Source organism: Calidris pugnax, unplaced genomic scaffold, assembly GCF_001431845.1.
Source record: "Calidris pugnax isolate Ruff unplaced genomic scaffold, ASM143184v1 scaffold41, whole genome shotgun sequence".
Taxonomy (NCBI): domain Eukaryota; kingdom Metazoa; phylum Chordata; class Aves; order Charadriiformes; family Scolopacidae; genus Calidris; species Calidris pugnax.
In genome coordinates this window covers 7,748,531-7,761,386 of record NW_015094509.1, presented here as the reverse complement: position 1 = coordinate 7,761,386, position 12,856 = coordinate 7,748,531, and the positions used below count along the sequence as shown (strand labels likewise).

The window sequence follows — 12,856 nt, the reverse complement described above, 5'->3', positions numbered from 1 at the left end:
TTATTTTTAAAAATGCAGTTATAGAAGAAAATTCTTAGACAGCACTGTGAAATTTACTTTCTGTGGATTAAAATGAAGCTCAGGACTACTAATAATAGGCAAAGCTTTTCACTTTCCTATTTGAAATAAATTCAGTTGTTTGCCAAAGGGAGCTGGAGGAATACATGCATGCTGAGATCACGCCATGTCAGCTGCCTGTTAATTAGTAGGCAAAAAATTCTTCCAGCACCTTGCATTCCCCAAAAATGCCATGTGCATTACCATATAACAATACTTTATTCATTCTTAGCTTCTCCACAGTACTGCAAAATCTGTATGATTTCATTGCATCAATCAAGAAATTCTGGAATATAATTTGAGCCTTGGATGTCTTTTGGAACATTATCTTCCTTTGTTTAAGGCATTAGAAGCCAGACCTAAAACTAAGCTGATGCATTGGTACTAATTGGGGAAGAATTGAGCATAGCAGTCCCCTGTTAGAAAATGATATCATAAATTTAAAATGTTCTTTAGCTACCTGATTAAAATCATACAGAATATCATTGTGATGAAATGCAAAATAGTAATTCATTTTGTGCTTTGTTCCTTTTAGGAGGAAAAGGAATTAGGAGAAAAAAGAGCAGCAGAACTCACACGCCTCACTGGGCTCTTTATTCTTAGGAGAACACAGGAGGTTATAAACAAATTCCTGCCCCCCAAAAAGGAGACCATAATCTTCTGCCGACCAGCAGCACTGCAGCTTGAATTGTATCGAAAACTGCTCAGTTCTCGAGTTATTAGGTCCTGTCTACAAGGCAGGCTAGAAAACAGTCCTCACCTAATATGTATAGGAGCATTGAAAAAACTGTGCAATCATCCATGTCTTCTGTTTAAAGCTATAAAGGTATCTATTTGCGTGGGGGTGGGTGCCTACAATTAGCCATTTCAGCAGGCAAAGGTCACTAAAACTGTGTTATGGTCAATGTGCATGTTACTTAAGGTCATTTCCACACTCTCTTCTCACATACAACTTGCTCTAGGAGCATTAAAAAAACTGCTTCCAAAAACAAATGTTAGGAAATTTGAATGTACCTCACCAGTTTCCTATTGTCTTATGGTATTATCTTGTTCTTCATGTATTTTCCCTCTTAATCTTGTCTCTGAATATTTGTAAAAATACATATAAATGTGAATTTTACAAAGAACACTGTTAGCTAGAGATTATTCTATGTGCTCTGCCTGCTGGCTCCTTTGAAAACCTCCCTGTCCACATGATAATTTCACCCTCTCAAGCTCGGTGATGCTGGCACCTGTGTGCTCAAGATGTCAGTGGTACTAGATGTCTCCATTTCCACTTTCCCTGGGATCCTATCACACTGTACATCTTGTTATTTCTATAAAAATATTCTCATTCCGATGAGTAAATAATGTGATAGTTAGAATCACAGAATCACAGAATCTTAGTGGTTGGAAGGGACCTCCGAGATCATCGAGTCCAACCACAAAAAAACAACAACAAAAAAACCAAACCAACAAACAAAAAAAACACAAACAAAAAAACCCACCACAACCACCACAAGAACAACAAACCCAAACCCACCCCTGTACATTACCAACTAGGTAATACTAACTTCTCTGGCCGCTAGTCGAAGCCAAGTAAGGTGGGTGGAAACGTAAATCTATCTTAAAAGACCTACCTCATGACTTGTAGGAATGTCCGCAGCACAGAGCTCCCTGTAACTTTTGCTGCTGCCAATTAAAGTTCATTGCCTTTACTACTTAGGGTGAGTATAGAAATTTTCCTTATGTGAAAGTGTGAAACCCTTCAGAAACTATACGTATGGAAAGGACTATGTGTGAAAGTCATTTATTACCGTTGTGGTTTTGGGGTTTGGTTAGTTTGGCTTTTCTCTCCCTGTGAAATATTGATTTTCAAATTACAGCAAAATATTACCTGTATTCCTTCTGTTTTACTGGTTTTACTTGTTAGCTTTTCCTCATTTCCAACTGCATAACTGACTCTTACTGATCACATCTTCCTAAGAAAAGCCATTGACTGGGAAGTCCCACAATAGGGTATCGTGTGATTTAGAAAGAATAAGCAGAGTATTGATTTTTTCCCCCCAATTTTTAGACATGGCTTCGCTGTGGGTGTACATCTGTGTGGTTGTTTAAGTAGAGAAGTAGAAATAAAACACCTTTTTCAGTTCTAAGTAAATAAAACACCTTTTTCAGTTCTAAATATTTCAACTTTCTACTCAGCTGCAAACGACATCTTACATTAGTGGGTGTAAACCAAAATAAACAATATCAGTATCTTAAAACTGTGCTTTCAGTGCGGTACTGGGAGGTTGTAGTCCTCACGTGATACAGTACTTTGTCACAGCTTCCAATGCCTCCTTTTGTCTTTGGAATAAAAATATTGCAAAGTTTAAAAAGAAAACCAAAAGATGTTAGAGAGGATATGAGACTTGAATCCTTTTATTTTCAATAGGAAAAGAGCTGTGGTCCTGTGTTCGATGACCATGATGAGTCCAGTCTCTATGAAGGTCTAATAGATGTCTTTCCACAAGATTACACTTTGGACACTTTCTCTGAAACCGATTCGGGAAAACTGCAGGTGCTGGTGAAGTTGTTAGCAGCAATCCGTGAGCTCAACTCTTCCGAGAGGTCAGTGTGAAAGAAACTTAAAAGAGAGATAATGGGACTGATCTGCTTGATGCTGTTTTGTGTTTCAAATGCGTGGGGATGTAATACTCAAAGTAAAGGCATTGCAGCTGTTTGCAGAGGTGCCCAGCGTATTTATGCGTTGTATTCCTGGCTCTTCCTTCTTAAATTACTAAACTAGGATTTACAGCTGATGTTTTCAAAGTTGCTGGTCGTGTTTTTTCAAGGTGAAGATACTTGTATTTTTCATAGTGAGTTCCAGCAAGTAAGATAGAGTTTGCTTATAGCCCCTGTGCTATGACATATTGTCTTTACTTGCAAAGGCTTTACAATGTTTTGTATCTCCTTGAGGAGATGTATTCGTATATTAAATACTTGAAATTGCACTACAATATTTTTAACTACTAGATTATAAATTCTTTCCTCTTTAATCATATTTAACCACTCAGCGCTTGCTGCCTTTTCTGTTCAGAGGAACCAGTCTCAACAGACAAACTTGCACAGCAACTGCTTCTTTTCCCTGTGGTAAATACCACTGATGTTTAGGAAAACCTCTGTTTTTCATGGGGTAATAAGATGCACATGCTCAGTTACTGTGCAATTGCTGATTCGGGGAAATCCCACATGAGCTTGCGTCCCATGATAACTTTTTTACATACTCATGCCTTAAAGCCCAGCTATTCCAAAAGTATTTAGCTTTTAGCTTTCATTTAAATTGATGCTTAAATAGGGCATGCTGTAATTCAGTAGCGGGAAATAACAGCAGATCTCTTGGCACTGATGTAGTGGAATTTTTGTTTCTTCCTGATACTCTCTCCTTACAAATTAGAAAGTTGTACCTGTCGTTGGAGTTTATGTACCTAATATCCACTGAAGCCAATGACAGCTAAATATCTAAATGTACTGGCCTTATTTCTGGTAGGTCAAAAGAATCAGGAGTATCAGGAAACAGCACCTTTCCCTTCAGCAGTGTTACAGGAGCTGCTGAGTTACAGCTGGTGTCGAGGCATTATTTTATACTTTTAAAAGTTTTGTTGCTTTAATTCAGTGCTTTTTGTGTTACTTTTTCATTTGTTTCTCTGCTGCCATTAGTATTAAATAGTTTTTGCAATAGATGGACTCAATTCCAATCCTCTTTTAACATTTATATTCTATTTTTGAGTGAAAACAAACGTGTGAATTTGGGGTCAACTGACAAAAAATATCAATCTTGCAGTCTTTACAAACAAATCTTGGATGTAGTTCCACTGTAAAATGTAATAATAAAGTACTTTAAAACAATTTAAAAATATTGATTTGTCAGCTTTTCCATTAAATTCTTTGTCCAGTTCTTCAGTACTTGTTTTTAATCAAAATGATCATAAAAATTGGAGCACATTTGATGGAATTTTGTACATTTAGTTTAGATTATAAAAGACCTCCAAAGAAGATCTGGCAGAAAATGCCCTAACTGTTTAGGGCTTATTATTTTATTTATGGCTTAAATTCAAAATATCTTTCTTTGTCCACTTAGTGGAGTCATCCTCAATATCTGGGAGGATAGAAATTCTAGATTTGCAGGTCTCTGAAACTAATTTAGTTAAAATTTCAGAGAAGAAACACCAACATAGTATAGGTCATTAGGGTAAGGGATCAGGAGACTGATTTTGCTTTAAATAAAATAACAAAAATGCATACTATATTGTTTGTGGTATCTTTCACTGTCCTTCATCCCAGCTCTTTTCAGTCAAAATATAGGAGTCATTGCTTTGCTTTCCTATTTGACTTTCATGATTTTGTTTATTAGAATTTTTGAAGGTTGTCTCTAGAAGTTCACAGTAGCTTTTTCAGTAAGTAGAGTCATATGTATATTATTTATTAGCTGCTGCATCACCCTCTCCCAATGCTGCCTTAACAACTGCTGTTTTGTGTAAATAGAGGTTTATTTCTTTTTTTTAAAATCTCTCTCTGTGGTTGGTTCTGGATCCCTGCAATCTATGCGTTAAGCCAAATTCTGTTGCAAAAGAAAACATACATTATTTAACATTTGAGTGCTTGACAGTAGGTGTAATGCATTCAAATCTCGTATGTGCTTCAAATTAATTGGAAATGTTTTATTTCTTAGGAAATATGAGTAACCTCAGGTTGATGTGTAATTTTTGCCTGCCTTATAATTTTATTTTCTTTGATATCTTCAGTAATTTGCTATTGGACTTTACCAAGGTATAAAATGATAAGATAATTCTGTTTTACTGTTTGGCAGAGTCGTACTGGTATCCAATTACACTCAGACGTTGAACATATTACAAGAGACATGCAAACATTATGGATACTCTTATACTAGACTTGATGGACACACTCCTGTCTCCCAGCGGCAACAGATTGTTGATACGTTTAATAGTAAATTCAGCCCAGCTTTTATCTTTTTGCTGAGTTCGAAGGCGGGCGGAGTAGGACTGAATCTGGTCGGAGCATCTCATTTGATCCTGTATGATATCGACTGGAATCCAGCTACGGATCTTCAGGTCTGATACAACTGTGTATGTGGGGCTTGGGACAGGCATCAGATTGAGATCTTGATTGATTTTGAAATGCCCGGCTTTACATGTCTTATCATTACCCAATTATCACCTTGCTTCTGGACAGATATATTTAGTGGAGGAAAACTGTATCTGAGAAAAATAGAAGAAACTTTTCTTTGTCATAATATATATTGGTATCATTAGAAGCTCCCTTGCAGTTAAAAATGAGGAGTAAATTCTGGTTTCCTTGGAGGAGTGAGTCCTGTATCCCTTTTGTCTCCTGAGCTCTTTTTAGCTGGAAAGCTGTGTTAGAGGAGAAACCTCTGCCCGAGCATTCACACACCGGCCGAGTCTTTAACTGCTGGGACCAAGGTCCCTTCGCAGTGGGTGACCCCAGTGAGCCGAGGGGTGCCCCTTTTCACTCCTCACACACTCTTGAATGCAATCCCTTCTTCTTCAGGCTCCACCCCAGGTGGCCGGGCTCCCCCCTGTGTTGCACATATTTGCTAATCAGCCTTGGAATTCTGGCGATTTAACTTCATGGGGGAGTAAAATGCTGAGACCGAGAGAGGATGCTGAAAAATGCGCTCAGTTGTTTTCTAATATAAACACAGAGTGTAACCCAAATTGGGGGTTTCCTGCAGAAGAGTCTCAGGCACTGGATTTTATAGAAATCAATAATGTCATTGCAGGGTCCAGCAGGAGGGTCAGCTGGCTGGGTGCCTCCAGAGAGGGGCGTCGAGCAAAGACATCCCTGGGCAATTACACCCCCGTGATCTGTGTAAGCCCAATGATGACTTTTGGTCTGAGCTCTTCTAACACCTTGTTGGATTCTTTTTCTGTGTCCAGGCAGGCAGGCCAGCCATTGACTGCTCTTATCTCATTGATTTGCAGTCTCTGCTGATGGTTGCAGTCTCCGCTGATGGTTGCAGTCTCCTTATCTTCTGTTTTATGCTTCTTGTGCACCTGCGCTCCCTGGCAGAACATGGGGAGCTGGGAAGTCCAGGACTTAGGGAAGAATGCCACCAAAATATCAGTGTGTTATGGACGTTTTCCTCATACTAAAAGCCTAAACATAGCACTGTACCAGCTACTAGGAAAATTACTAATAAAATTAACTCTATTGTGACCTAAAGGCTTCAGCAAGTCTAGCTACTCCAGCTAAGTAAAGCTAGGCAAACAGCATAAATCACACTATATTATATCCCTAAGTAATTTATTTTAATGAAAACTTACTGAAGCTGAACAACTAATATCTCTCAACGCTGTGTATCTGAAAAGAAAATTATGATTAGAGTGCATAGCAAGTGCTGCTGTCAATTTGCAATACCTGAGAAAAAGGGAGAGGTTCTGATCGGAATTAAGAGAATAAGAAAATCATGATGGTAAAAGAAAGAAAACAAAGCCAGTGCTGTGCTATTCTTGTAACAGCACTGTTGGACTCAAGGGATTAGTTAGTTGACATAAGAGTGTTCAGTTAAAATAGTCCTTAACAATAACAATTTAAAAAATTCTTTTTATCAACGCAGTAAGAAACTTTTTGTTGTACAGTAATGCTGTGTGCTTAATACCTGAAAGAAAATCTGGTTCTTGGCCCTGCTCCCATTCCAAGTGTGAGTTAGTACCCTCATGTGGTCACTGGTCTGGTTTCTTGAAACATGGTCTGCTAAATGAGTCAAAATTGCTACAGGTTGCCAAAGACCACAAGCCGTGTTGTGGCTACTTGTACCCAATACGGACGTGTAACCCTTGCATGTTTTACAAAAATCATATAACAGTACACAGTTACATTTTGTTTGTTTAAGAATTAAAAGGTGTGTGAAACACTAATTTTACAATTTTAAACAAAATTCCAATGCCATTTTTAAAGCTGTATTGTGGCAAAAATTGTTTGGAGATAGTGGAGAATGAGTATTCCTGAAAAGAGCTGCTAATGCTTGGAAAACAAATGTGGCCTTGGAAAGAGGCCAAACCCCTACCTTCCTACTATATCACAGAGAAAGAAAGGGGAGCAGAAATGACAGAAAGTAAATTAAGTTTTCAAAAGTATTTACAGTTAATAACAGAAAACTTTTGTAAAAACAGTCAAAGACAGTTACTGAGGAGTGCTTTCTTTGGGCAACACCTTTTTGAATGAGCCAGCAGAACTGGTAACTTGATCGGCAGAGTTTGAGTTTAAATACTATTCTCTAGTAGGCTGTTAATGCTCCTCATCTTTTTGCTTTCTTCAGGCAATGGCCAGAGTGTGGAGAGATGGTCAGAAGCACACTGTACATATCTACAGACTGCTAACCACAGGTCAGAAGTGGGGCTCAAACAAACACTGGAGTGAGACAGCTATTGAAATTATGTCAGTAAAAGAAAGGGAGTGTTTTGGGGAATATTTTGCTCTTTAAAAAAATATAGTTTGTTCTGAATTCAGTTAAAATGGAAACATCACATTGATTTGTTTAGCTTTGCTTTGGTTTTGCTTTAATAATGGAAAATAGTAGTTTAGCTTCCTATTTCCTATTAATATTATGCTTACAAGTATCTAAAGGGTGGGTTGAAGGAGGATGGAGCCAGACCCTTTTCAGTGGTTCCCAGTGACAGGACGAGGGGCAACGGGCACAAGTTGGAACATGGGAAGTTCCACTCCAATATGAGAAAAAACTTCTTTCCAGTGAGGGTGCCAGAGCCCTGGAACAGGCTGCCCAAGGAGGGTGTGGAGTCCCCTTCTCTGGAGATCTTCAAGACCCCACCTGGATGTCATCCTGAGTGATGTGCTCTGGGCAACCCTGCTTTGGTAGGGGAGTTGGACTGGATGATCTCTAGAGGTCCCTTCCAACTCCGACAATTCCGTGATAATCCGTGATTATTATAAAGAAATTGACTTGAATTTTATTGTTGAGAATACTAATAAAAAATTATCCCAGCTACTCTATTTTTTTTTCCCCAATACAGGCTCAATAGAAGAAAAGATTTATCAAAGACAGATCAGCAAACAAGACCTTTCTGGGGCAGTTGTAGACCTTTCCAAGACATCTGAACACATCCATTTTTCCATAGAGGAGCTCAGAGATCTCTTTACTCTTCATGAAGATTCCAGCTGTGTTACCCATGATTTGCTTGAGTGTGACTGTATGGGAAAAAAAGACCATCAAAGTGAGTTGCTTTTTCATTATCTCTGGTGATTGCTGAGGTAGAACATCCATTCTGAATATATGGTCTGTCACAGAAAACTGTGATGCTCAGTAAAATGGGATTGAAGTAATCAGGTTTATTATGAGATCTTCCAGATATTGGCTGATTTTTCTAATCTATGGGAGTTCTTCACAAGATGAAGAGGAAAAAAGATTCATTCCTTGTTGTAACAACCAATTCATGTATCATACCTCTTAATTCCTTGAATTAGCTATGGCCAGCTCAACTAGTGATTCATTACAAAGAAATGACACTCTAATGGTGTTTTGCTTCTAAACACAATAATGAGTAGCTGGAAAGTGTTAGTTCAAAGGCTTATCTGGGCCAGCTTTACCAGGTACCAGATGAAGATGTAGATAATGATGCACCAAATCTCTGAATATAACCCTTCACAGTTATTAGCTAAAGCTCATGGAGGATGATTAAAATCGGTACTTGAGAAATAGTGAAAGATCCTCTGGCAGCTGTAAACCCGAGTTGCAATTCACATCTATCCTTTCTGCAGGAACCTGTCTCTTGTGTTCTTTTAGCATACCAAAATTGTTTTAATACCTTGCTGCATACGGGTATATAGGTTTAAGTTAGAGCAGAATTAAAAAAGAAAAATTATCTTAAGTTTACATCTCATCCATTTTAATTTGATAGCTCATCTGGTTTCTTAGAGGAAAGAGCGTCAATTGCCCTGGTGTGTTTCTTTCCTTTGGGCATGAAATACCCATATGCGATATTCACAGATGTGATAGTGAGGTACCCATACTGATCTCTTCTAAATGCACACAGATACCACAATAAAAAGAGCCAAAGAAATGGTTACAGGAGCGTGTGTGCTCAACAGAGCCAATGAGACTATTTTGCTTGGTGGTTTGCATGTCTCCAGGTAGTGAGCTAGAGCTGTGTTCCTTTCTCATCCCATTCTATCCAAAATGGGGAGGATGTGATTAGGGAAAGCACACTGCTTCTGTAGCCATAAGAATTTGACTTTCTCCTTTGATTTTTGCTCCACATACTGATTTCATGGCCTTTGTATCTTTCTTTAAAGACTGAAAAATTAGACCTTCTGGTTTTGCTTGAGTAAGTGATGTTCTAAAATGTACCAGCCTCCACTTAGGTACCGTTGCATGATCTGTGTGGAAAAGGCACCTTTAATGTAAAATGTTAGCAGAAATCCAAAGAAATATTATAGTATTACTGTTACGAACACTGATGCATATAATTTTATTTAGCATTTTGCAATTTTCTTAACACTCTTAAGTGCTCGTCTTATGATTTGAGCACATATTGGTTCCATCAATTCAACCACAACATGAGTCTCTTGTATCTCAGGGCAGTGAACGTAACCAGGACTTCCTCAAGGGTAATCATATCTTGGTCCCAGTGAACAGAACCTTTTTGGCAGGAAATCAAGGGAAAACCTGAAGGTCATTCTTAGACTTAAGTGGTACAACTGATAGAGTGAGGGGAAAGTTTGATTTTCTAAACAGCAGAGGACAAACTGGGTATCAGTTACCTGGTCAAATTGTTGTGAGTTATGGTCTTCATTTTGATCATCCCAGAATGCAGCTACTGTTAGTTGGTCCCTTTGCCTTTCCTAAGAACAAAAAGCTTGCAAATTACTTCATCGGGGAACCAGAGTCCAGATTCCTGGGGACAGATACTGATGCACAGAAAGCCTACCATCCAGGGAAAGGCTGAGAGAACTGAGTTTGTTCGGCCTTGGCTTAGGGGATGTCCTATCACCACGTTCCAGTAATTAAAGGGTGGCTACAAAGAAGATGGAGACTCCCCCTTTTACAAGAAGTCACATGGAAAAGATGAGACGTGATGGGTACAAGTTACGCCAGGGGAGATTCCAATGGAAAATTTTTCACAATGAGAACAATCAGTCATTGGAATAATCTCCCCAGGGAAGTGGCAGATTCCTCATCATTGGACACTTTTTAAGATTCAGCTGGACAGGGTGCTGGGCCATCTTGTCTAGACCATGCTTTTCTCAAGAAAGGTTGGATCAGATCCTTAAGGTCCCTTCCAACCTGGTGTTCTATGACTTCAAGAAGTGCATCTATTCTGAATTTTCTTCCAGCCAGTAAAAGAATGTTTCAAGTCTAGTGCAAGTGTGCATCATACGTCAGTCAAAGGGCGAGTCTTGCATAATACGACTCTCCAGTTATGGACTCTCCAAAACTTTAACAAAACTCAAGAATACTCTGAGTCATCGTGCTGCTCCTATCACTGGGCTTTCCTAAGGGGCATGTAATGCTGCTGTGAAAATATTTGATGACAGGTTTGAAACCGATAACAGCAGTGATGCGTTTTTTTCCCATCCAAAATGATTTCTTCATTTATCAGATGAATCATGAAGCCAGCAATGCGTGACGTACCCTGCAATGACCTGGTACTGTTTAGGATCCTTTGACAAAAGTGAATTGCTCTGTGCTTCTTTTTTGCTTACTGTGATATACAGTATATACAGGACTGTGTACATTGAACAACTTGGCATAAACTGGATGTACAGAGTGCACAGCTCTGGTGTGCTGAGACAATGAAGTAGCTATTCAAACTATTTTTAGCTGTTTGGAATGACTTCTCTGGGAGGAAACAGAAGCTAGCATGAATTTTGCTGTGACATACTTCTAGATTCAGGTTTACTTAAAGAATGGGAGCAGCCCAAATGTCAGAGAATTAGGAAAACAGAAGAAATGAAATTACTAGATAAGATGTTTCCTTTCCCATCCATGTGTAAAAGGATTTGTTTTTACGCTAGCATATGGTGATTTTGATAAACTCAATCAATGAGCAAGAAACAGCCTTTCCCCTCTTACTGTGGATGCATATGTTTGGGTTTCAATGACATAGAAGGATTATATATGCTGTTCTATTTTCTCTCATTTGTTATCACCAACTGGCTTATTGATTCAGACTGAAATTTTCTGTCCTAGTTTTCTCTGATTAGTCTACTGCATTTATTTTTTTTTATTATTATTTTTTTTTATTTATTTCAGATCCTTCTTCAGAAAAGCCTTCTGTATCTAGAAGTTGCCAGCTTGGCCAAAACCATGGGAAGCCTGATTCAAAGAAACCACTCTCCATGTCACAGCTGATGCAATGGAAACATTTCTCTGGGCAACATCATGCTCTAGCTGATCCTTTCCTTGAAAGGATAAAAGAGAATGCTTCTTTTGTTTTCCAGAATGTAACCAGCCCAGCTTCCTCCACCTAATAAACTGAAGTGTCTTTCCCTACTGCTTGCATCCTCCTCCCCATAGGTAGGGAAACAGCTGTACTGATGGGCAGTTACATTTAGTTCTTTTTGCCAAGTTCTGTTCTGGATATTTCTGACAGGGTTTCTGGGTAAATGTGATTCCCGTTGTTTACACAAAGTTACAGCTTTTACTAAGTTAATTATACTTACGATAACTATAATACAGATTTTTAAAACTAACTTTGCTTTCCAGTCTTCTCTTCTTTTGATATCATAATTAGTAAGATTGTTTTTATGCACATTCCTGTGTATGTCAACTTTGGTTTATAGTTTTCATTTCATCATAATGTCTCATTGCTTGTAAAGCTGGCAACTCTTGAGCCAAATTTTATCGCATTAGTCAACACTATATAAATGTATATGTTGTTAATAAGACTGGTTGGATTTTTGTTTTGATAATGAAAAGTTATGTATCTGTGTAACTGCGGTTTTATAACAAGGTAGGTGTTTGTTCCCTTGAGTCTACGATTTAATGAAACTCAGAACGATAGCCACCGAGGTCCTAAATTCTGAGATCACAGCTTGACACTATGTCAAAATATTCGTAAATTCACCTGTGGCTTTTACTTGGGAAAATAAACTTTATTTCTCAGATGTACAGAGTACAGGCTTACCTACATTTAGCTAACTCCTTTTAAAGACAGTTTTTGCCAAACACCGGAGTACTGGGCGTATTTTTATGGTATATTTTTTATGGGTGTATTTTCCTTATTCTTTGAAGGTGCAGAAGTTAGAAATCAGTTTATAGCTTTTAAGTGAAGTACTTTGGGAGGCCCAGAAGAACAGAAGATTGGATGATTTTCAGAAATACTGCAAACTGACAGAATTTGAAAGACTTCGAGCGAGAATAGGGCTCCATTGTGGTAATCCTGCCTTGTGCCACATGATGTACAACCTGGGGATATTTCATACATGTTGTGATAGCACTGGCTAAAAGCCCAACTGATATTCATAAAATAGTTAAAATTGGTTTGTTCTCCATGTTATAACAGCTTCTCTCTTTCTGTAGACTGTCACTGAGTTCACAGTCCATCCTAAGCTATTGTCAGACATTTTCCTTGCATTTTGATGCAGTTTGGGAATGGAAAGCCATGTGCACTGACCTCTTTTCACCATCCACATTTATTTCAGAGGATTTTTTGAGTTTCCTCTGACTCTGAATGCTGAATGACACTAGAAAATAATGAAAACTGAAGTGAGAGAATGATTGAGAACACCATCAATTACGAACATCTTTTTGGCATGCAAATTGTGTTCTTGGTAACAG

The 12,856-nt window shown here is 38.4% G+C and overlaps 1 protein-coding gene across 5 annotated transcripts in view; it reads left to right on the top strand.

Annotated features, from left to right (window-relative positions):
* The window catches only part of RAD54B (RAD54 homolog B (S. cerevisiae)), a 67,035-nt gene extending 54,481 nt beyond the window's left edge, over positions 1 to 12,554 (top strand). For 4 of the 5 annotated variants that reach the window (XM_014965644.1, XM_014965645.1, XM_014965646.1 and 1 more), the window contains 6 exons: positions 593 to 883; positions 2,474 to 2,649; positions 4,889 to 5,150; positions 7,379 to 7,445; positions 8,091 to 8,291; positions 11,330 to 12,554. In XM_014965644.1, coding sequence (XP_014821130.1) covers positions 593 to 883; positions 2,474 to 2,649; positions 4,889 to 5,150; positions 7,379 to 7,445; positions 8,091 to 8,291; positions 11,330 to 11,547 — 1,215 coding nt within the window. In that variant the 3' untranslated portion in view covers positions 11,548 to 12,554. The remainder of the gene's footprint in view (positions 1 to 592; positions 884 to 2,473; positions 2,650 to 4,888; positions 5,151 to 7,378; positions 7,446 to 8,090; positions 8,292 to 11,329) is intronic. The other variant, XM_014965643.1, reaches the window with a different exon arrangement.
* The last annotated feature ends 302 nt before the right edge of the window (positions 12,555 to 12,856 follow it).